General features: G+C 36.6%; 1 protein-coding gene across 1 annotated transcript in view; it reads left to right on the top strand.

Annotated features, from left to right (window-relative positions):
- Positions 1–22,135, top strand: part of SNX27 (sorting nexin 27) — a 68,817-nt gene that overhangs the window by 21,885 nt on the left and 24,797 nt on the right. The window contains exons 2-5 of the mRNA XM_004436020.3: positions 4,892–5,123; positions 17,806–17,998; positions 19,576–19,640; positions 21,203–21,307. Coding sequence (XP_004436077.1) covers positions 4,892–5,123; positions 17,806–17,998; positions 19,576–19,640; positions 21,203–21,307 — 595 coding nt within the window. The remainder of the gene's footprint in view (positions 1–4,891; positions 5,124–17,805; positions 17,999–19,575; positions 19,641–21,202; positions 21,308–22,135) is intronic.

Here is a 22,135-nt window from a genome sequence, read left to right as displayed (position 1 = left end):
TTTTTCATGAAGATATGGGAGGTAAAGGAAAAAGGATGTGTTTTATCCATTAAACAATTTCATGCTGCAGCTATGTGTAGAGATTTGTCTGCTACGATCTTCATAATAACATCGTTCTTATTAGCAAAAAAAATTCAAAGTAATCTAAAAGTAGAATAGAGGTTATGTTTCATTCTGATGATGGACTACTATTTCACATTTATAAATGAGGATTTTTTTTTTTTTTTTTTAAAGATTTTATTTATTTTATTTTTCCCCCCAAAGCCCCAGTGGATAGTTGTGTGTTGTAGCTGCACATCCTTCTAGTTGCTGTATGTGGGACTCGGCCTCAGGATGGACGGAGAAGTGGTGCCTCGATGCGCACCCGGGATCCGAACCCGGGCCACCAGCATTGCAGCGCGCGCACTTAACCACCAAGCCACAGGGCCGGCCCTAATTATTTTTATTTTTAAATCAACTTTATTGAAGTTGAATTTATGTACAGTCAAATGCACACATTTAAGTGTAGAGTTTGAGTTTTGGTAAATGTATAGACCCATTTAACCACCACCCCAATCAAGGTAGAGAATACTCCAGTCGTTTCAGAATGCTTCCTTGTGTTCCTTTGCATACAGTACTCATCCTCTCCATTCTCCCCCCATCCCCTACAGACAACCACTGATCTAATTTCTACCACTATAGAATAGTTTTGCCTATTCCGGAACTTCAAATAAATGGAATCAGATCAATCAGACTCTTTTCCGTCTCACTTCATTTACTCATTGTTTTTTGAGATTCTTCCATGTTCCTGTGGATATCAGTAGTTTGGTCCTTTTTATTGCTGAGTAACACTTTTGCATGAATATACCACAATTTGTTTATCTGTTCACCTTTTGATAAACATTTGGCTCTTTTCAGTTTTGGACTGTTATGAATAAAGCTTCAGTGAACATGCAGCTACAATTGTTTGTGTGGACATGTTTTCATTTCTCTTGGGTAAATACCTAGGAATGGAATTGTTAGGTCATGTAGTAATTGTATGTTTAATGTTATAACAAGCTGCTAGATTGTTTTTGTTATGCTCCCATCAGCAGTGTATGAGAATTCCAGTTCTTCCACATCCTTGGCAAAATTTAGTTTTGTCACTCTTTTATGTTTTAACTGTTCTTGTGGACATGTAGCCATTGTGTTTTAATCTACAAAACTGCAAAATATATCTTATTGCCTGCAATTATAGGAATTTATTGTCTACTTTTTACAGGCTGCCTCTGAGGGCCTAGTTGCCCTTTAATTACTTTCTTGCATGTTACAGGGTGTCAAAATAATATTCTGCTTAACACATAGAATGGCTCCTTGCTGTGGTTCGTGTGATTGGCTCTGTCATATTTCTATCCATATCTAGTTTCAGTATATACAGCTTCCTTCACAAGTAGTATACAAATCCTGACTATTTAGAGCTTTTCTCCTGCTTCTGGCTGTGTTTCTGTTAGCTTTGCAGTTTCCTCAGCTGGCTAACTTTAGTTGAATAAAAAAAGTCTTATTTAAAGCCACTCTCATTAGCCAGCTAAAGGCCTCTCAGATGGGGCCAAATTTGGCCCCATCTTATGTAAAAAATGAGGAGAATTTTATTAAAATTATCAAGTGTATCTTTACAATGTTGAAGACAAAGTAAGTTGGGTATCATCTAATTGCCTAAGGAAACAAAATTTTGGTCTTATTTGTGGATTGTGGAGTTTTTTGGTAGCCTTCTCCCCCCCCCCACATTTTATTATGAAAAATTTCAAACACACAGAACAGTTGAAGGAATTGCATGGTGAATACCTGCATACCTACCACCTAGATTCTATAATTAACATATTGCTGTATTTGTTTAATTACATATTTCTTGAAAAAATTTTGATAGTGTGTTTAAGCTACTCCCTTTCTTTGTGGAAGAAGCACGGATGGTTAGAACCTACTGGGCAGTAGTTACTTTTGTGTGGTGTGGAACTTAGTGGTTCTAAGTGGTTCTTTATTTCAGAATTTATAGTTTGCATTCGTGTTTGTCTTCAGAATTGTCCAAAGTGGACCACACCTAATTTGAGCCTAGTATAGTAGCATTCTTGTGGAAAAGAGGATATTATATAAACATTTTTGTGAAGGCCTCTTAATTCTTGAGGAGGGAGGGCCCTTTTTGAAATCAGGCATCCTGGGGTTTTTACTGACCTCATTTCGTTCTCTGAAGAATGAAGGAATTTCCAGCTTTGTGTTAAATTGTGGAATGTATAGTATTCCTTCTATAGTTGAACCAAATAAATATTAGCAAGTATGTTTAGGGTGTGATACTGATGGTTCTTTCCTGTCTTTTTAAGAGGTTTTTGGGATGATAGCCAGTTGGAAGCTTGGTCTTACTAATAAGTGAAACCTAAGCAAGCTCCCTTGCTCCCTGGCTGCTCTTGCAGTAAGCCTCACTGAAGTTTCTCTGACGATTTTCAGGGCTTGTTGCTGTGAGTGACCCAGGGAGCACGGTATTCTAACTTGAAAACTGAGTGGGTGGAGGTGTGCATTGAAAGCAATAGTTCTTAACTCTTCTGGAGATTACATACTTCTTTTTGAAGCTGATGAAAGCTGTGGACCCTCTCCCCAGGAAAAGAAATGCATACATGCACACAAATACAATTTTACATACAAATTCTGTAGGTGTTCATTGACCCCCCCAAGCCTATTGACAGAGTATCCCGGATTAAAAATCCTTTAAAGGAAAAAAAAATTAGGGAGCTGAAAAGTAAGATTTGAGCATCAGTTCTTAAACATTTTTCACAAATGTGCAGCTCATAAAATTGATGGTACTAACGTAAAATCTTGTTTTAGTATCCAAGATGTTTTGTTCAGTCTCTAAAGTGTTAGTTTTCCCTGCTTTGTTAAAAAAAAAAATTAAGGATATTCGTGACTAAGCTAAAATTCCTAGGGATAGATGAAATTCTCTAAGTCCATTTCTAACTCTTGCTTTTTCAATTTTATTTCTTCTTCTATCAAAACATTTCCTCAGAACTACTAATAAGACCAAAGACTTAGATGAAATCCTTTGCCAAGCCCCGACTTTAGGTTTCCATTTCTTCTTTAACCAAAACCTCTTCATAACCAACAGGTACATAGTACTTCTTTCCTTATTATACCTTCTGATTCAAGTGTTCAGGCATTGTTCTTGGCAAGTTACATGTTTTCTTATGTTAGTCCTCACAACAGCCCTGTTAGAGACTTATTATTGTCGCCATTTTACAGCTGTGGAAAGCACTAAGAAGGGTTAAATAACTCCATCAAGACCAATTCTGGTACTAAAAAGCAGGGCCAGCCAGGATTTGAATCCTTATAATCTAGCTCCAAAGCCCATTTCTTTCTGTTTTACCATCCTGCTCTATGATCGAAGAGTTGGCCATTTTTTTCTGGTCACTAGTCTGGCCTGGTCCAAGTTTTAAAAGCCCATATTTCCTTCAGTGGAAGGGGCTCTGTTTTCTTCTACAGCTAGTCAATTGTAAAATTACTGAGGTTTTTTTTGTGTATAAGTTAGACTTCAGGTTGTGAATGTCAAGAGTGCTGAATTTACTGGCTATATTATTAAACCCAAAATAAGGAAGAGGATAGTTGGGTGATCTCTCCCGCCTGTTCTGTTTATATAAAGGGATGTTTCAGATACCAGACTCTGACAGAGACAATTCCAGTGACTGAAAAGTTTGTGGAATGCTTGTTACTAAACTTAGCATCATTTTCAGGAAGGAAAAACCCTAATGGTTTGGAACAGGACTGAAAAAGAGTTTAACTCTAAAGGGTAAATAAGCTTTTATCAAATTGACTAAAGGCCAGGTGTGTATTTCCTAACTCTCTTGGGGATAGCCATGGAGGGAGCCTCCAGGTCAGCTAGCAGCCTAGTGGTTTTTGCTGAGACAGCAGGCAAGGTCAGCATTCTGGGAAGGTAGTTCGGTTTGCTGAGTGAGTTTTGTGAGACTCAGCATCTTTCTAGACAAAATTATTGTCCTTTCAAACTTTGTACTTTTCCTAGTTTCAGCCTTTTTATACACAGTGAAACAGGAAGGAGAATGAGTAGGTTGATTTACTATATAATCTTAGATGTACATTTTTTAGTATGAACTGATTTCATGGGGCTTTAAGTGAGATAGCACAGAGCAGGAAAAAAGTAGATAGAATCCTGAGAGAGATTAATTGAAGTGATTGGGAGAACAAAGGAAGTGGGTCAGATAATGAAATTTTAGAGCGGTTATCTCCTTGCCTTTTTAAAAACTGAGTGATAGAAGAAACTAGTGTGTGTGAAGATATATACCATTTAACTCCCAAGGTGACGAAACTTGGTATAAAGGAAAATTAAGTTGACTAATTTGAAGATATGGGGAGAAATCAGATATAAAAATAGAAGAATTAGCTTAAGTCATACTTTTTGAGTCTTTACAAATTAAGGGAATACATTTGGTGAAAAATTTCTTTTAACAGAATTCGCAGGAGGTTTAAAAAGGACAAAAAGTACAGTTCAAATGGCAAGATTGTTAAAAGCCACTTTGATTGTATTGTATACCTGCTTAGTTAGGGTGAGGAAATTGGACTATTTCACTTTAAAAGCTTTGTTTCCTCCTCAGCTTCACCTTCCTTCCCATGTGTTTTTCTGAAGCTGTGTGTGGGATTCTAGCATAGAGGAGGGGTAGGTCCTCTCACCTGTTTCCATTTTTTCCCCCTGCCATAAGTTCAAAAACACTTTTTCACATTATGATCTATAAAAACATAAACAGCTTTTCTGGAACCAAATTAATCTTTTGATTTTATGGTTCATACTGTGTGACACTGGAGTGGGGGCAGGAGGGTGGAGATATAAGGTGTTTGGACCCTTCTGGTTTATGGGATTGTCTTTTTCCCTTTTTCCTCTTAGGAACGGCGTGAATGTTGAGGGGGCGACACACAAGCAGGTGGTGGACCTGATCCGAGCAGGCGAGAAGGAATTGATCTTGACAGTGTTATCTGTACCTCCTCATGAGGCAGATAACCTAGATCCCAGTGACGACTCGTTGGGACAATCATTTTATGATTACACAGAAAAGCAAGCAGTGCCCATATCGGTCCCCACATACAAACATGTGGAGCAGAATGGTGAGAAGTTTGTGGTGAGTGTCAGCCCAACTCGATCCTCAAACATCTAGCTTTTGTTTCCCCCAATCTTTCGTCTATGATATATATTAGAGCGCTAGAATGACTGCAACCTAGGTCAGCTTGTCTATCAGGAAGATGGGTTCACGTGTAAATACAAGACACTGGCCCCGATTTATTGCAGGGGGTGAACTATAGTAATGAAGAAGAGTCATATTTCTGCTTAAGTATAATTCCATTTTATTTCCAGACAGTTTCAAGTTTGCATTCTGGTCTGTTGTAAATGTGTGTGTGTGTTTTGTTTGTTCTTTTATTGGTTGCCATATCTCTTTGCTAATAGCAATCTCACTTACTGTTGACTCTGTAGAGCTATAGAGCAAGACTAACTTTAAACGGTGGTGTCTTCCAAAACATTTGGGTAATGCATTTTGTCCACGTCAGAACTTGCAAGTGCCCTACACTCCTCTCCACATCTTGTTCTTTTTCGTTTTCTTTGGAGATATCTGTGTGAATGATTAACTCTGGTTTTTCCAAGGTCCTAATTATATTCTGAATGCAATTCACATGAGCTATTTTATACATTTCCAATCTGCTGCTGTTGTAGATATGCAGGAAAGACCGTCTTGTTCTGGGTGGTGTGTGCCAGTTCCTTTCCTGAATGCCTTTGTTTTTTCTTTAAAACCTAATTGCCACTGATAGCCCAATCTGCTTAATTTTTCTCTTGGTTGCAGTTTGCTTTATTTGCCTTTGATTATTTTGGGAGTATTGATATAATGAGAAATTCATTATTTCAATTTGTGGAAAATGAAGTGGGTTCTGTTAGATATTGGCAAACAGACTACATGTGTTTAAAGATGACCTGCTGACTAAAGTTACAGTCTTTGAAACTGAGATTTGTCCCATGTATGGGAATGAGCCACTAGACATTTATAGTAAATTCTTTTTAGTGGGGAGATGAGAAAAGCAAGCAGGGAAGCCAGAAAATTTCCAGAAGGATCAAATAATGTTTGACTGCATCTGTAATTTAGCTGGGGATAATAGCCCATGGGTTTTATGTCAACCTGGTCTATGTAGTCTCAGAACTAGATGCACACAGTTTAGAGTTTTATCTTTCAAAGGTGCCATACTTTGAATCATAAGTCATATAAGAAGTAGAAATCAAGGTCAGGTCCTAAAAGTAGAGCAGATTGGATGCCGAGACCTTTTGGGAATTACCTAAGACCTTGGGAACCTCTGTAGACTTCAGAAAAGGAGTGAAACTACTAATTGCTTTTTTTTTAAATCAACTTTATTGAGCATAATTTACCTACATTAACATTCACCCATGTTAAATGTCCAGTTTCATGAGTTTTGATAAATGTACAGTTTTATAATCATCTAATCACCACCACCACCACCTCCACCACCACCATCAAGATATAGAATATTTTCATCACCCCAAAAAGTTCCCTCATGCCCCTTTGCAGTCAGTCCTCTCCCCCTACCACCACCCCTATCAACCACTGATCAGCTTTCTGTCACTGTTTTTGCCTTTTCTAGAATGTCAAATAAATGGAATCATACAATATGTAGTCTTTTGGGTCTGGCTTTGTTCACTTAGTATAGTCCTTTTAAGACTGATACATGTTGTTGCATATGCCAATAGCTTGTTCCTTTTTAATTGTTGATAGTATTCCATTGGATGGATTTACTAGAATTTGTTTATCCATTCGCTTGTTGAGGCATGTTTGAGTTGCTTCCAGTTTTGGGCTATTATGACTAAAGCTACCATGAAATAACATTAACATAGAGATCTTTATGTAGACATATGGGTGGAATTGCAGGGTCACATGTAAGTGCAAGTTTAACCTTCTAAGAAATTGTCAAACTGTTTTCCAAAGGGGCTGTACCATTTTTTGCATTCTCATGTGCAGTAGAGAGTTCTAGTTGCTCCATAACCTTTTGAACACTTGGTATTTTCAGTTTTTTAAATTCCACGCATTCTAGTGGGTATGGTGTTGTCTCACTCTGGTTTTAATTTGCATTTGCCTAATGTCTCATGATGATTTTATTTTCATATGCTTAAAATGGCCATTCTTATATCTTCATTGGTGAAGTGTCTGTTCAACTCTTTTGCCCATTTTAGGAACTGGGTTGTTTGTCTTCTTATTTTTTTATAAGAGTTCTTTAGGAATTCTGGATATAAGTCCTTTATCAGATGTTTTCTAAAATATTTCTCCCTGTCTGTGGCTTGCCCCCTTTTTTTTTTTTTTTAACAGTGTCTTTCAAAGAATAGAAGTTTTGAATTTTGATGAAGTCCAGTTTGTCAGTTTTTTTCATTTGTGAGTAATGCTTTTTGTGTTCTAAGAAGTCTGCCTAACCCAAGACACAAATATTTTATATTTTTTTGTAAAAGTTTTATAGTTTTAGCTCTCTGTTTTTGTAAGAACTTTATTGAGGTATGATTCACATACTATAAATTCACCCATTTAAAGTGTACAATTCAGTGGTTCTAGTATTACACAGAGTTGTGCAACCATCACCACAGTCAATTTTAGAACATTTTCGTCACCTCAAAAAGAAACCCCTTACCCTTTAGCCGTCGTCCTCCAAACCTCCCATACCCACCAGCCCTAGGCAACCGCTAATTTACTTTCTTTCTCTGTAGGTTTGCCTACTCTGGACATTTCATGTACTGGACATTTCATGTAAATAAAATCATATGTGTTTTTCATGGTTTATTCATGTTGTAGCATATATCAGCCAAATAACATTCCATCTTATGGATAATACCACATTTAGTTTATCTGTTCTTCAATTGATAGACATTTGGGTTGTTTCTACTTTTTGGCTATTATGAATAATACTGTTATGAGCATGTGTGTACAAGTTTTTTGTGTGGATATCTGTTTTCATTTCTCTTGATATATATGTAGGAGTGGAATTGCGGGTCATATGATAACTCTTATGTTTAACCTTTTGAGGAAATGCCAAACTATTTTCCAGAGTGGCTGCACCATAGTTTTCACTCTTATTTTTAGGTCTGTGATCCATTTTGAGTTGCTTTTTTGCATATTATATGATGTAAGGGTCAAGGTTCTTTTTTTCCCCATAAGAATATCCAGTTGTTTCAGTGACCTGTGTTGAGAAGCATATCCTTTCCCCATTGAAATACCTTGGCAGTGTTGTTGAAAATCAAATGAACATATAGGTGTGGTTCTATTTCAATACTCTATTCTGTTCCATTGATTATATGTCTGAACATTTTAATATTTACATCATTTTGAGGTTGGCTTCTGTTTAATGTCTTTTCCCTTGAGAATGGGACATATTCTCCTGGTTCTTTGTACAGTGAGTAATTTTGGATTGTATCCTGGATATTGTAAATGTTACATGTGTAGACTCTGGGTTCTGTGATATTCCTCTGAGGAATGTTGATATTTTTGTTTTACCTGGCAATTAACTGTAAGCTGTGTCACCTTCTGTGGGTTGTACTTCAAGTCTAGCTCAATTCTTTCAGCTTTTGCTCTGCTACCTTAAGTCTATCCTGCATATATATCATTCAGGGAATGATCAGCCTGAGACATATGTGGTGTTCATTCACAGAATTAAGGCATCCCCTTCTCTGGTTCTCTCTCCTCTGTAATTCTCCACTCATTCTGGTGGCAGCCACGGTTGCCCAGAATCCTTTCTTTCCTCCAGCGAGAAAGATGTCAGGGTTGCTATCCAAGTTGTAGTTGCTTAAGTTATGCTACTTTGTGACTGATGCCCACTATCAGAGCAAAGCCCTCTAAAAGCAGAAAACCCCCCACCATGTGGGGTGCTTCATGTTTTGACTCTCCTCTACAATTGGTCTGCTTTTAGTGTACTATTCAGAATCCTCAGGTAACTGGTTTTTGTATTTTGTCCAGAGTTGGCAGTTGTTATCACTGGGAGGGTTGGTCTATAGGGGATTTATACAGTAATACCTGAAGCAGAATCATCAGTTCTGTCAGTTTTTTCTTTATGTGTAATGAAGCTATTTTGTCTTCTTGATGAATTGACCACTTTAACATTATGAAATATCTCTCTTTATCCCTTGTAATAGTCTTTGTTCTGAAGTCTTTCTCTGACATTAACATACAGCCACTAATAGCCACTTCAGCTCTCGATTATTGTTCTCATTGGATATCTTTTCCATCCTGTTACTTTTAACCTATCTATATAGTTATACTTAAAGTGGATTTCTTATAGACAGCATGTAGTTGTGTCTTGCTTTTTTATCCAATCTGGCAATCTCAGTCTTTTATTTGGAGTGCATAGACTATTTACATTTAGTATAATTATTGACATAGTTACATTTAAATCTGCCATCTTATTCTTTGTTATATATGTCTCATCTGTTGTTTATTCCTTTTTTCCTCCTTTCCTGTCTTCTTTTTAATAATAGAGTATTTTTTAATTATCCCATTTTATCTCCACTATTGTATTATTAGATATAATTTGTTGTTTTATTTTGTTAGTGGTTGTTCTAGGTTTATTAGTATATATCTTTAATTTATAAATATTACCTTTAAATAATACAGTATTACTTCTCATATAGTATGAGTATTTTACAACAGTATATTTCATTTCCTGCTCCTATCCTTTGTGCTTTTGTTCTCATACATTTTACTTCTATAGGTGTTATAAATTCCATGATACTTTGTTATCTTTACTTTAAACAATTAAAGAGATTAAAAATGAGTTCTTTTAATATTTAACCACATATTTACCATTTCTGATGTCCTTCATTGCTTTGTGTAAATCCAGTTTCCATCTGGTATCATTCCTTCTGCCCGAAGATCTACCGTTAATATTCTTGTAGTGCAGATCTGCTGGTAATAAATTCTCTTAGTTTTTGTTGGTCTGAAAAAATCTTTATTTCGCTCTTATGTTTGAAAGATATTTTTACGGCGTATAAAATTCTGGGTTGATAGTTTTTTCTTTCAGCACTTGAAAAATGTCTCTCTAGTCTTCTGGCTTGCATAGTTTCTGATGAGAAGGCTGCCCATTTTAGTTTTTATTCTCTTCTATGTAATGATTTAACCCCCTTTAGCTACCTTCAAAGTTTTCTCTTTATCTTTGGTTTTCAAAAGTTTGATTTTTGTCTGTCTAAGTGGGTGTTTCTTGGTATTTATCCTGCTCAGGTTTTTCTAAACTTTATAGATCTATAGTTTGATATATTTTATCATTTTTTGAAAATTCTGAGCCAGTATGTTGTCAAATATTTCTTCAGCCCCGTTCTTTTTCTCATATCTTTCTGAGATTCCAATTATATGTGTGTTAGGCTGTTTGATGTTGTCCTACAGCTTTTGGAAGCTCTATTCTGTTTTTTTTTCTCTTTTTGTTTTAGTTTAGATTAATTTTATTACCCTGTGTTCAAGTTCACTGATTCTTTCCTCAGCTGTGTCCAGTCTACTGATGAGCCTATCAGAGAACTTCTTCATTTCTGGTATCATGTTTTTTTATTTCTATCATTTTCATTTAATGTTTTCTATTTCCTGAAATTCCCCATCTGTTCACACATTTGTCTACCTTTTTCATTGGATCTTTTAACATATTAATTATAGTTATTTTAAAGTCTCTATCTGATAGTTTCAACGTCTGGGTATCTCTGAGATTGCTTTATCTTTTGACATAAGTGGGGCTTTTTTTTTTGTCTTGTAATATTTGATTGCATGCCAAGCATCATATGTAGAACAGTAGAGACTGAAGTAAATAGTATTTGAACCTGAAAGTGTGCAGGTCTGTTCTTCTATTAGGGGACTAGTCAATTAAATTTGATTTGGGTTTTGTTGTGGCTATCAGTACCTTTATTGTGCCATAGACCTCAAATCCCTCTAACAATGGGCTGGCTGACTTGTGCTTAGAGTGGGGGCTGGAGTTGGAGGGTTTTTCTCAGTGTTCTGCTCTCCCCTCCCTGTCAGCTTTTAGCCACCCCTGCAGACCTATACTGCAGACAGGTTCTCTCTTCACACTCTTAACCCCTCCCCTACTGGTATAGATGGCTCTTGCTTTTTAGTTGGGTTAGATTTGAGGTAGATGTGTTCTATGTTGTCTGATCCAGTCTCAGTCTTAGGCAGGGTCTGTGTGCCTGTGTCTTGGGGGTGAGACTTTCTTAGTTTTTCTCACCTTCCTGTTTATCACAGCCAAACTCTGGTTAATCTTGGGAAAGAGTTTCTTGTCTCTCCCCCACTGTAGCAAACCTCGACTTAGTATCAGTCTAGGAACCTGGGTCTAAGATAGTTTCCTACCTCTCCCAGGAGTAGAGGGTTTTTGCTTTTACTCTTTCTCCAGAAGCAGTAGATCTTTGCCTGTGCCCTCTGAATGAGAGAGTTTGCTGCCCATGCCCCAAGGGCTTAAGGCTTTTGCTTAGTAGAAGAGAAGGGTCATGGGGAAGGGGTGGGGCATTGTGTCTGACCCCTACCAATTGCCAATCACCTCTGTCATGCCTAGGCTACCAAGGGAGACTATTTCTAGTTTCCTGCCCTGCCCCTAGTCTTTCTTGTTCGACACAGAGGCCCATGGAGAAGACTTGCAAATGAGTGAGAACTCTCTTATATCTGGAATGGGAATGCTGTTCTTGCAGCCTCCTAAATCCTAAACAGTAGCAGAAGCATCCTATGATAGCTGCTTAATGTCCTTTTCTGCTAATTCTTTTGTCTCTGTCATTTCTGAATCTGTCTCTACTGATTGATTTTTCTCCTGGTTACAGGTCAGATTTTCATGCATTTTTATATGTCAAGTTATTTTTTGGTTGGATATTGCACACTGTGAGTTTAATGTTATTGAGTTTTAGATTTTGTTATATTCCTTTAAAGAGTATTGGATTCTTTTTGCTGGCATGCAGTTAAATTACTTAGATTACTTTGATCCTTTTGAAGTTTGTTTTTAAGCTCTTCTAGGGTGAGTTTAGAGTAGCTTTTACTCTAGAAATAATTTAGCCCCATTCCTAAAGTATGGCCCTTTTGAGTTTTCTTCTGAATGCCATGTAGATTCAAGGGAGGTCTCTCTGTTCTGGCTGGAGGGAAGTCGAGTGATTCTAGATCCTCTTTGAACTCCAGGAATTGTTCATTTTACAGCTCACCCTGGTAATAGTTCTTTCCTTGAATTGTTATTCAGCCAAAATACAAGGAGATCCTATGCAGATTTCTAGATCTCTATCTGTCTTTAGCTCCCTGCAAATTCTAGCTGCTTTGGCCTCCTTGAACTCCAGTCTCTGTCTCCTCAACTCATTGAAGTTGCTGAACTCTGTTTGGGTGCCTGTGTCTGAGCTGCAGTTCAGGAGTCACCTCTAGGCAGAAAGCCTAGGTTATGGTGGGGCTTATCTTGTTTGTTTCCCTTTTCCCAGGGATCACAGTTCTTAGCTGCCTGTTGTCCAATTCTGAAAATAGTTGCTTCCTATTGTGTTCAGTTTTCTAGTTGTTTACAGTGGGAGGTTAATTCCAGACCACCCAGAAGTTCCCAGACTGTTCTGTAAAAGCAGAATATTTTTATTTATGGGTAATTTGATTAAAATTTGATTTTAAATGTTCTTGGCTTTAAAAGAAATACTGATGGAACTCTACTTCATACTATATAGAAAAATCAATTCCAGTTGGATTAAGGACTTAAATGACAAAATAAAAAATTAAAAGTTCTTAGCAGAAAGTATAGTTGAATAGCTTTTAGATACTGGCAATAGCAAAAAGTTTCTTAAGACACAGAAAGCATTTGTTATAAAAATATTCATAAATTGGACTCTTTTAAAATTGAGAACTTTTTAAAAATAAAGGTACTTTAAAGTGAGAAGGCAAATGACATACTAGAAGGTATTCACAATACACACAAATGAAAAAGATTATGTCAAGAACATATAAAGCACTCTAGAAATCAATGATAAAAGCACAAAAACTCAGTATAACAGTGGGCAAAACGTATGAATAGGTATTTTACAGAAGAGGACACTCACATGGCCGATAGACGTATGAAGAGATGATCAACTTCATTAGTAATTAGGGAAATGTAAATTAGGACCACAGTGAGAAATCTTTTCACACTCATTCCATTGGCAAAAGTTAAGAGATCTTCTTTATTTATTACTGAAGGGAGTATAAATTGATTCAACCACTTAGCTTCTAGTTTGGCATTATCTCCTTAGGTTGAATATTCGTATACCTTATAATCCTGCAGTTTCCATGTTTAGGTATATACCGAGGAGAATCTCCTGTTTTTACTTTTTGCTGAGGAAGATTCGCCCTGAGCTAACATCTGTTGCCAATCCTTTTTTTTTTTTTTTTTTTTTTTTAGCTTGAGAAAGATTAGCCCTGAGCTAACATCTGTTGCCAATCTTCTATTTTGTATGTGGGTTCCTGCCACAACATGGCCGCTAACAAGGGGTATAGGCCCGCGCCCAGCAATTGAACCCGGGCTGCCGAAGCGGAGTGTGCTGAACTTAACCACTAGGCTGTGGGGCCAGCCCCCAGGAGAATTTCTTTTAGATGTACCATGGGAGGCATGTATGCAGATATTCATAGCAGCATTGTTCACAATAGCTAAAACCCAGAAACAATCCAAATGCCCATCAGTGGGAGAAGAGATTTTTAAAAAGCAAACCAATCAAGTGTTACAACAGAATAAACCACAAAGACGTGTAACATTATGGAAGAAACTAAGTGAAAAAATAAGTCCCCAAAGATCTCATTCTGCATGATAACCTCTTTATAAAACTAAAATACCCTTTAAAAATTTAAGGATTACATATAAATGCAGAATAAAATATAAAAAGGAAAGCAAGGGAATGATGAACATGGTTGAGTATGATAATTTTTTGGCGTCAGGGAGACAGGGAGATGGGATGAAGGAGGCAGAGTCTATATGGTTAGAAATAAATTATTGTCAAGGTCTTAGCTTTTAGTTTACTTTTTACAAGATTAAAAATAACTAGTTAAATATCCAAACAAAGAACTCACCATAATGAGACTGTGTTATGAACCAAGGATTGTGATTAATCCAGTTCTGTATACCTGTGGTCCAAATAAGGAAAAAGAAAAGTAATAGAAACCATTTATGATCCATATTAAGGAAAACACATATGCACACACAGTAAACCTTAGTTATTTAAGAGCATGTTGTTGCCTTTTTGCTTTTTTTCTTTCCAAGAAGGAGCCTAAATACTTCATCATTTGGGAAGAATCCCTTAGTTAAGGATCTCACAGATTTCACCTAGAAATCAACTAAGAGTGCTCTATCTCCTTTTGCTATTATAAGCAGCTTGTGAATGGCAAATAATATGTCCTTTTAAAGATGAATTTTCAGCTAAAAACCAGATTAAATGGCAGGGTGGCATTGGAAAGAATTTGTTGGTCATAATGTACATTGAAGATTCATCCAGATCAATAGCATGAACCAGTTCAGTGTCTGTTTGACATTTGGAAGCTGAACTTGGATGATATTGCCATGACCAAAATGTCATCATTCTACTTTTTTTCTTTTATTTTTTTAACTTTTTAAATTTTTCTTGTGAGGAAGATCAGCCCTGAGCTAACATCCATGCCAATCCTCCTCTTTTTTTTGCTGAGGAAGACTGGCCCTGAGCTAACATCTTTGCCCATCTTCCTCCAATTTTATATGGGATGCCGCCACAGCATGGCCTGACAAGTGGTGCATTGGTGCGCGCCCGGGATCTGAACCCCGGGCCGCCAGCAGTGGAGTGCACGCACTTAACCGCTACGCCACGGGGCCGGCCCCTCCACTTTTTTTTCTAATCACTTTTGCACTGTATAAGGAGATTATCTTCTGTGTGTTTAGTAGCACAATTCCTGTCGGTTACTAGAGGTTTGAGAAAATGAGAACATTTTAATATTCAGATCCTGCATAGAATAAGATGTTACTATGTAAAAACCTTAAAAAGTTTGTAGGTTGGGGTTAAGGAACCAACAAAACAAAGATCTCCGATATCTGGGATTTCGGTTTTTGCTATTGAATACAGAGCCCAGATATTACAAGAGTTCCTTTCCCTACAGTGGTTTGTGCTCATTGTAAGAATTTATCAGTTACCATCTTCTGGCATTCATTCCATAGAACTAAGTCATGAGGATAGAGAGAGAAATGGTGTGGCAGGGATTTTCAACGTTTACATATTGAGAAATTTAGAAATTATTTTGAAGCTTATATTTTCAAACTTTGACTTTTAGAATCCAGAGAGACAAAATTAGATTACTGATCAGATAAGTTTTACATTTTCCCAGCCCGTAATTTGTCCCTTTTCTCTTGTTGATGTCTAACTCAGCAAAGAGTGTCTTGTCAAGAGGGCTGAAACTTGTTACCCTCCGACAGCTGGCTTTGCAGTCTGAACATTCCAACTTGACATCTTGTAGGATATGGTCAGTTGGAGAAGAGAGTGACTAGTAATCATTAGTGTGCTATCTCAAGCTAGACTAACTTCATCTGATTCCACGTATGAGCCAACCAGTCTGAGGGTTTACATTATGATGAAAAAGTCCCACAAGCTCTGCCTGCCTGTGTATATCTTTAGTTTCTGTTTGATTATGTTCCCTCCAGGTCCGAGAGTATATTTTTTGATGGATATTCTCATTTGTAATGAGACCATGGTCATTTCTCATGGACCATGGACATTCATGATTTTTAGGCAGAGGACTTCAGTAGGGACTGAGTCAGTCATTATTTTTTGCAAATGAATGTGTCCAAACTAGGGAAATGAATACTAATAGATTTGGTTAATGTTAAGGACAATGAAGAACAAAGCAGTCTCTGTTGTGATCTCTTTTTGTATGTTTCCCATTTGCTAAGCACAGTTAATTTAAAAATCGTGAGCTCTTGTGGAAGCCATTCCTGCCTGCATTAAAGTATTACTGAGCTGTCAGACATCCTATTTATATTTCACATCCCTTTGACTTCACATTTAAGTAGAGGGGGAGAGGTGAGTGAGAGGCTATTTGATGTTACTCGTCTCACCATATGAAGAAACTGAAAATTGAATAAATTTTTAGGGTTTCTGTTGAAATTGTCACAGGGGCCTCTCAAGTTGTAGGGTTCTTTCTGGGAAATGTTTTATTGGACTTGAGATACCCAAGTGATCACCATTGAGGAAATGCAGTCATAGTCTTCCTGTGCATTATCAAAGACCTACTCTTCTTTCCTTGGAAAAAGACATTGGGGAATATCTTTGAACCAGCAGTGCCACTAGCTAGTTTTCCCTCTCATCCTTCCTTCCTTGTGTGAGGAACTCAGGCTGATTTATAACACCGGTAGGGTTGTGGACTTGCTTTTTAAACAAAGGAATGGTGATGTTCTTGAGAAATTTCAAAAGTTTAGTTTGAAAAGTAAGTATTCGAGACCAGATTGACTGAATAAGACTTCTTAAGACTTCCTGCCCTTAAGAGAATATATGGTCTTGTCTGAGGGGAAGACCGTTTTCCTTTTTATGCTTTTGTACTTTAGAAGGCAGTGATGGGAATACTTTGGTAATATGTGTGATTCATTACAGTTACAAATTAAAGCGATAATCATAGGAAGAAAACTCATTGATCAGGACCATACACATCCCTAGAGGCTGTTTGATGGTGATCAGAGGCTTTGCTTTTAATTGGGAGAGAGATCATAGGAGGAGAGTTGTGGGAGAGGAGTTTGAATGAATAAATTATTTTATTTTTGCATTTAATTCATACTTCCTAAATCACAGAAACATGGGAAAGATTCTTCTTGAGCTTGAAGGATAGGCTTTGGTCTATACATTCTCAGTGATTAGCTCTTGATTACATGAATAGATGACCTGTTTTCTGCACATTTAAAATTCCAAGTGATTTTTGTTAAGCCAGTAAATGTGATTTGGGGCTAATTTTTCCATTTGTGCATTATTTGATATGTGTTCTGAGAATACAAAGTAACTTGGATTATTTGATGTTTTTGGATTATGCATTCTACTACTTTCCTTTATAAGGGCACATGTTAAAGAATTGTGCATACATGCATTTATTTCTTCATCATATATTTATTGAGTGCCTATTAGGTGCCAGGTCCTGTTCTAGAAACTTGGTATGCATCTGTAAACAATAGACAAAAATCTCTACCCATTTCTTCATGAGGATTTTTAGCTATTATTACGAGGAGGTCTTTAGAGTACATTTATTTTTCAACATTTTGTTAACCCTGTTTTAAAGATGGAAGAGAGAAGAACAAAACTGGGATGTCTGACTTCAGAAAAGGAATTTTTATGAAAATGATCTATTTGATAGTAAAAATGCCACCATTGCTTACATCATTTTTAGACCTTCTCTTCTGAATTTTGGGCCACACACAAATATCAGTCACATTGCTTTATAATCAACCCCAGCTTTTTACATCTCTCTCCAAATTCGCTTGTTTGTTCATTCACTAGATTGACCACATTGGCTTCAAATGATTTTAAACTTTCTGAAAATAAAATCTACCTTTGAAGATATTTAAAACAGTGTGTTGGAGGTAATTTTAATAGCAAAAATAAGATCATGGGCCCCTTGAAGGGAGTAGCCCTCCTTTGTATATATAATTTCTGGCATGTTTATTAAAAGTAAGTCTTATTTTACAGTGCCTTGAACATATTTTCTGTTAAGTACATAGCAGAATATACCTAACTACTATCCGTCTGAGCCTTACTTTAGATAATTCTGTAATTTATTTGTAATAAGTAGGCTTTTTTTTGTTCTTCCCCCTCATCAGGTATACAATGTTTACATGGCAGGGAGGCAGCTGTGTTCCAAGCGGTACCGGGAGTTTGCCATCCTACACCAGAACCTGAAGAGAGAGTTTGCCAACTTTACATTTCCCCGACTTCCAGGGAAGTGGCCATTCTCTTTATCAGAACAGCAATTAGATGCCCGACGTCGGGGGTTGGAAGAATATCTAGAAAAAGGTAAGCCGACTTATTAAACTCAACTATCTTGGGTAAACATAGGGTCTAGGTATATACTGCAACTCCTAAACTGTATAGCTAAGTTTCCTAAACTCAATAGTGAAAGTAGGTTTCTGACCATAGGTGTTGAATGATCTAAGCTTTGAAGCCAAGACTGAAATGTCCAATACAGTGATTAATAGCCTATTTTATTGACTCACTGAGCACTTAACAGCAACAGAAAAATGCATAATTAGTTTTTGATGCCTTAAGGATCTTTATAGGGTTATATTATTTGCCGGCAAACACATAACAGACAGACTCATCAACATGCTGAGTTGATTTGGGAACTACGTGGGCAGTATTTAAGACATTTTTGTTAAAATGATTCTCAGTTCACTGGCATATCCTATTTGAAAACTCCTTATTTCTTTTACAGGTGTCCATGGGTAGGTTTGCTGAGTTGTTGGTGATCTAAAGTCCCCTTGTTCTGCGAAGTATTAAAACTTACTTGTTATTGCAGGACTTCCAAACAATACTTTAGGAGTCTATGGATGTGGTTGCTGAAACATTTATTTATTTAGAAAAGTGGGGGGAAAGAATAAAACAGTTCATTTTGTGGCTCAAAGAAGAGACCTTGCTGTACCATATTATCGAGTTATATAATTAGCTAGCTGTGCAATATACACTTTTCTTTAAAATATTAATTTAATAGAATAATGGTCTTATGTGGTATTTGGTAATTCTGTGTTCTTGTGTCCTTGTATAAGAACTAATTGACCTAGTTGAATTTTTTTTAAACTTTAGTAGAGAGCCTTATCCCTGAAGAAAAACCATTTCCCCCATAGAAGATAGTGGAACTTCCTCATCTGTTTTTAGCTTTTTTCCAACATGGAATGGCCTCTAAACACAGCCCCTGGGAAATGAGAAAGGGTACAATTTTTTTTTAATAAAATGAAGTAACATCATCAGTATAATTTACCATCCTCATGAGAGTGTCAGGAAATTAACTTTCTTAGATTTAGACAATTAGCTACCTACCTGCCTGCTTTTCTTCCTTCCTTTCTTTCTTTTATATTGGCTGTTGTTGTTCGGAAGCTAATGTTAGTGAGATGAGAAGATGTACTCAGCTTAATACTTAGTTATCTACTCTTTTTTTTCCCAAAGTGGCTTTAAATGCTTATGGTTCTCAGACTGGCCTGTTCCTAAGCCAAATAGATATTTTTCCTTTTGTATTTCAATTTTGTGTTTGGTTTTTTCGTAACTGACCTTAACGTTGCTCTATTGTCTAGCTTGTTAATGGTTCACACAAGACTGCGAAGTTAGATTTATTGAACTTTTATTTCTCTTTTTTTGGGTGATTTCCATTGACTATATTTAATATTTTTAGCAAGTTACATCTTTGTCCTATTATTCCTCTGTTCTAGTTCATATTTATAATGAACATTTGTTGTGCCTTAAAATCTCATATGTCAGGGATGGCATACTACTTCAGCATTGCCTGCTATTGATGACTTACACTTAAACCTTGATATGTTCTTGACTTTATATTCTTGATTTTAGGGCCTCATGCCAAAATCTTTCTTTGTTTCCTACAGTGTGCTCGATACGAGTCATTGGTGAGAGTGACATCATGCAGGAGTTCCTATCGGAATCAGATGAGGTAGGTGAATACTCCGTCCAGTGACTATTTACCTCTTGGCTCTTTGTGGGGGAAAATAAATTAAAGATATCGAGTATGGATTGGATTGCCATAAGTTCTCTAAATGACTGTTTTTTCAACTTCCTTTTCTTATGTGTCCTGCATATCGTCAAGACCTAGTGCTAGGGTCCACCTTCTCTTTGAAGCCTTCCCTGATACTCAAGTGATCGATTTTTCATTCCACTAAGAACTTGTAGTCAGTACCACTTAATTATCACCTTGTTGCTATCTTATTCTCTAATTTTTTTATACATATAATCAGATTATCACTTTATACTTTTAGTTTACTAGAGTGTGAGCTACTAAGAGCTAAATCTTTTTTTTTTCAGCTTTATTGGCATATAATTGAAAAATAGAATTGTGTATATTTGAATTGTACAATTTGATGTTTTGATATATGTATATGTTATGAAATGATCGCCACAGTCAAGCTAATTAACATATCCATCACCACATTACCATTTTATTTCTTTTTTTCTTTCTTTTTTTTCATGGTGTGAACACTTAAGATCTACCCTCTTAGCAAATTTCAAGGATATAATATAGTATTGTTAACTATGGTCACCGTGCTGCACATTAGATCTCTAGAACAAGAGCTAAGTCTTGATCATCTTTATATTCCCATTGCCTTACTACAAAGTTAAGCACATTGTAGGGGCTTAATAAATATCAATTGACTAGAATAATGAATATTTAATGCTACTATATTAGATAGTGTGTTATCCACTAATTATTTTATGCATATATGTCTTATTTTCCCAACTAGATTATAAGTTTCTTGCAGATAAGGGCTTATAACAAAGTAATGCTTAGGATGGTTTTAGGTGGTGGTACTTTTTTTAAAAATGGTAAATGAAGATGGACTTATTCCTAAATAGTTATTTTTCTCTAATAAAAATTAAAAGGTAAAAAATCTGTTAGAGGAATGTGTTAATCATCAAAAGCAATAAGGGAGAATGATTTCTTTTGAATTAAGGAGGATAAGAATTGTTTACTCTTTGCTGGAAGAAAATTGGGCATCAGACTAACTGAGATTCCTGAGTTTCATTCGCTTTTCCTTTCAAAGGTGTCATGATTATTTCAGGGTTCAGAAAGGAAGTTAGGATACTACTTGAGCCAATCTAGCATGCCTGACCATTTAAAACCAGAGAATATTTCTTGAAACTACTGCTTTCAGTTTTTTTTCTTCTCATTTGTGAGTTCTGAATGTTTGAAAGTAAGCCAAAAATCTCATCTGTGTTTGACCTAGGCTGCTTCACACAAGTTTTCTGTTTTGAAATGCAAACATGTTGGCTTCAACATATTTCTCTCTTCCCTGTTTATCTTAAAGATTAACTTCTGCTGCAACCTAAAGTCAGCTTTATGACTTGTAAATGTATTGACTTGTTAAGGTATTGACTTTTTCTCCTTTTCATTGGAACTCACTTTCTATCACATGGTTTGGTTGTTGTTTAGCTAGCATGTTACAAGGAAAGTGAGGTTGTACTGCATCATAAATTCTTTTTCTGTGTCTTTCCCCCCAGAACTACAATGGTGTATCCGACGTAGAGCTGAGAGTAGCATTACCAGATGGAACAACAGTTACAGTCAGGGTTAAAAAGAACAGTACTACAGACCAAGTATATCAGGTAAATTAAACTTGAACAAGTAGACTTGACAGTGGATGATTTAAAGCTATGGAAGATGGATTAAATGAGTTAATACATATAAAGTGCTTGGAGTATCTGGCACATAATAAGTTTATTAAATGTTAGCTACTATTGTTGTTATTGTTATTAATGTAAAAGTATTTTGTCTTCCTTGAAAGGAAGATACAATAAATATCTCAAGTCGTAGTGGTTGTGATTAACCCCGCTCTTTTTTTTTTTTTTTTAATTTTATTTATTTATTTATTCCCCCAAAGCCCCAGTAGATAGTTGTATGTCATAGCTGCACATCCTTCTAGTTGCTGTATATGGGACACGGCCTCAGCATGGCTGGAGAAGTGGTGCGTCGGTGCACGCCCAGGATCCGAACCCAGGCCGCCAGCAGCGGAGCGCGTGCACTTAACTGCTAAGCCACGGGGCCGGCCCTAACCCCGCTCTTTTTAATTGTAAAAAACTTTATAACGTACATGAAAACAGAATATGTAGTATAATTAACTCCATATACTCATCACTCATGTTTAATAATCATCAAGATTTTGCCACATTTACATTATATATCCCTTTTTCCTTTTCCTTTTTTTTTTTTTTTTTAAAGGTATTTATTTATTTTTTGGTAAGATCAGCTCTGAGCTAACATCCATGCTGATCCTCCTCTTTTTGCTGAGGAAGACTGGCCCTGGGCTAACATCCATGCCCATCTTCCTTTACTTTATATGGGACGCCGCCACAGCTTGGCATGACAAGCGGTGCCTCGGTGCGCTCCCGGGATCCGAACCCGGGCCGCCAGCAGCAGGGCACACACACTTAACT

This window comes from Ceratotherium simum, chromosome 2 (genome assembly GCF_057802395.1).
Source record: "Ceratotherium simum simum isolate JZ-2026a chromosome 2, ASM5780239v1, whole genome shotgun sequence".
NCBI lineage: Eukaryota > Metazoa > Chordata > Mammalia > Perissodactyla > Rhinocerotidae > Ceratotherium > Ceratotherium simum.
Note: the sequence above shows the minus strand (reverse complement) of the source record. Positions and strands in the feature narration are given on the sequence as shown.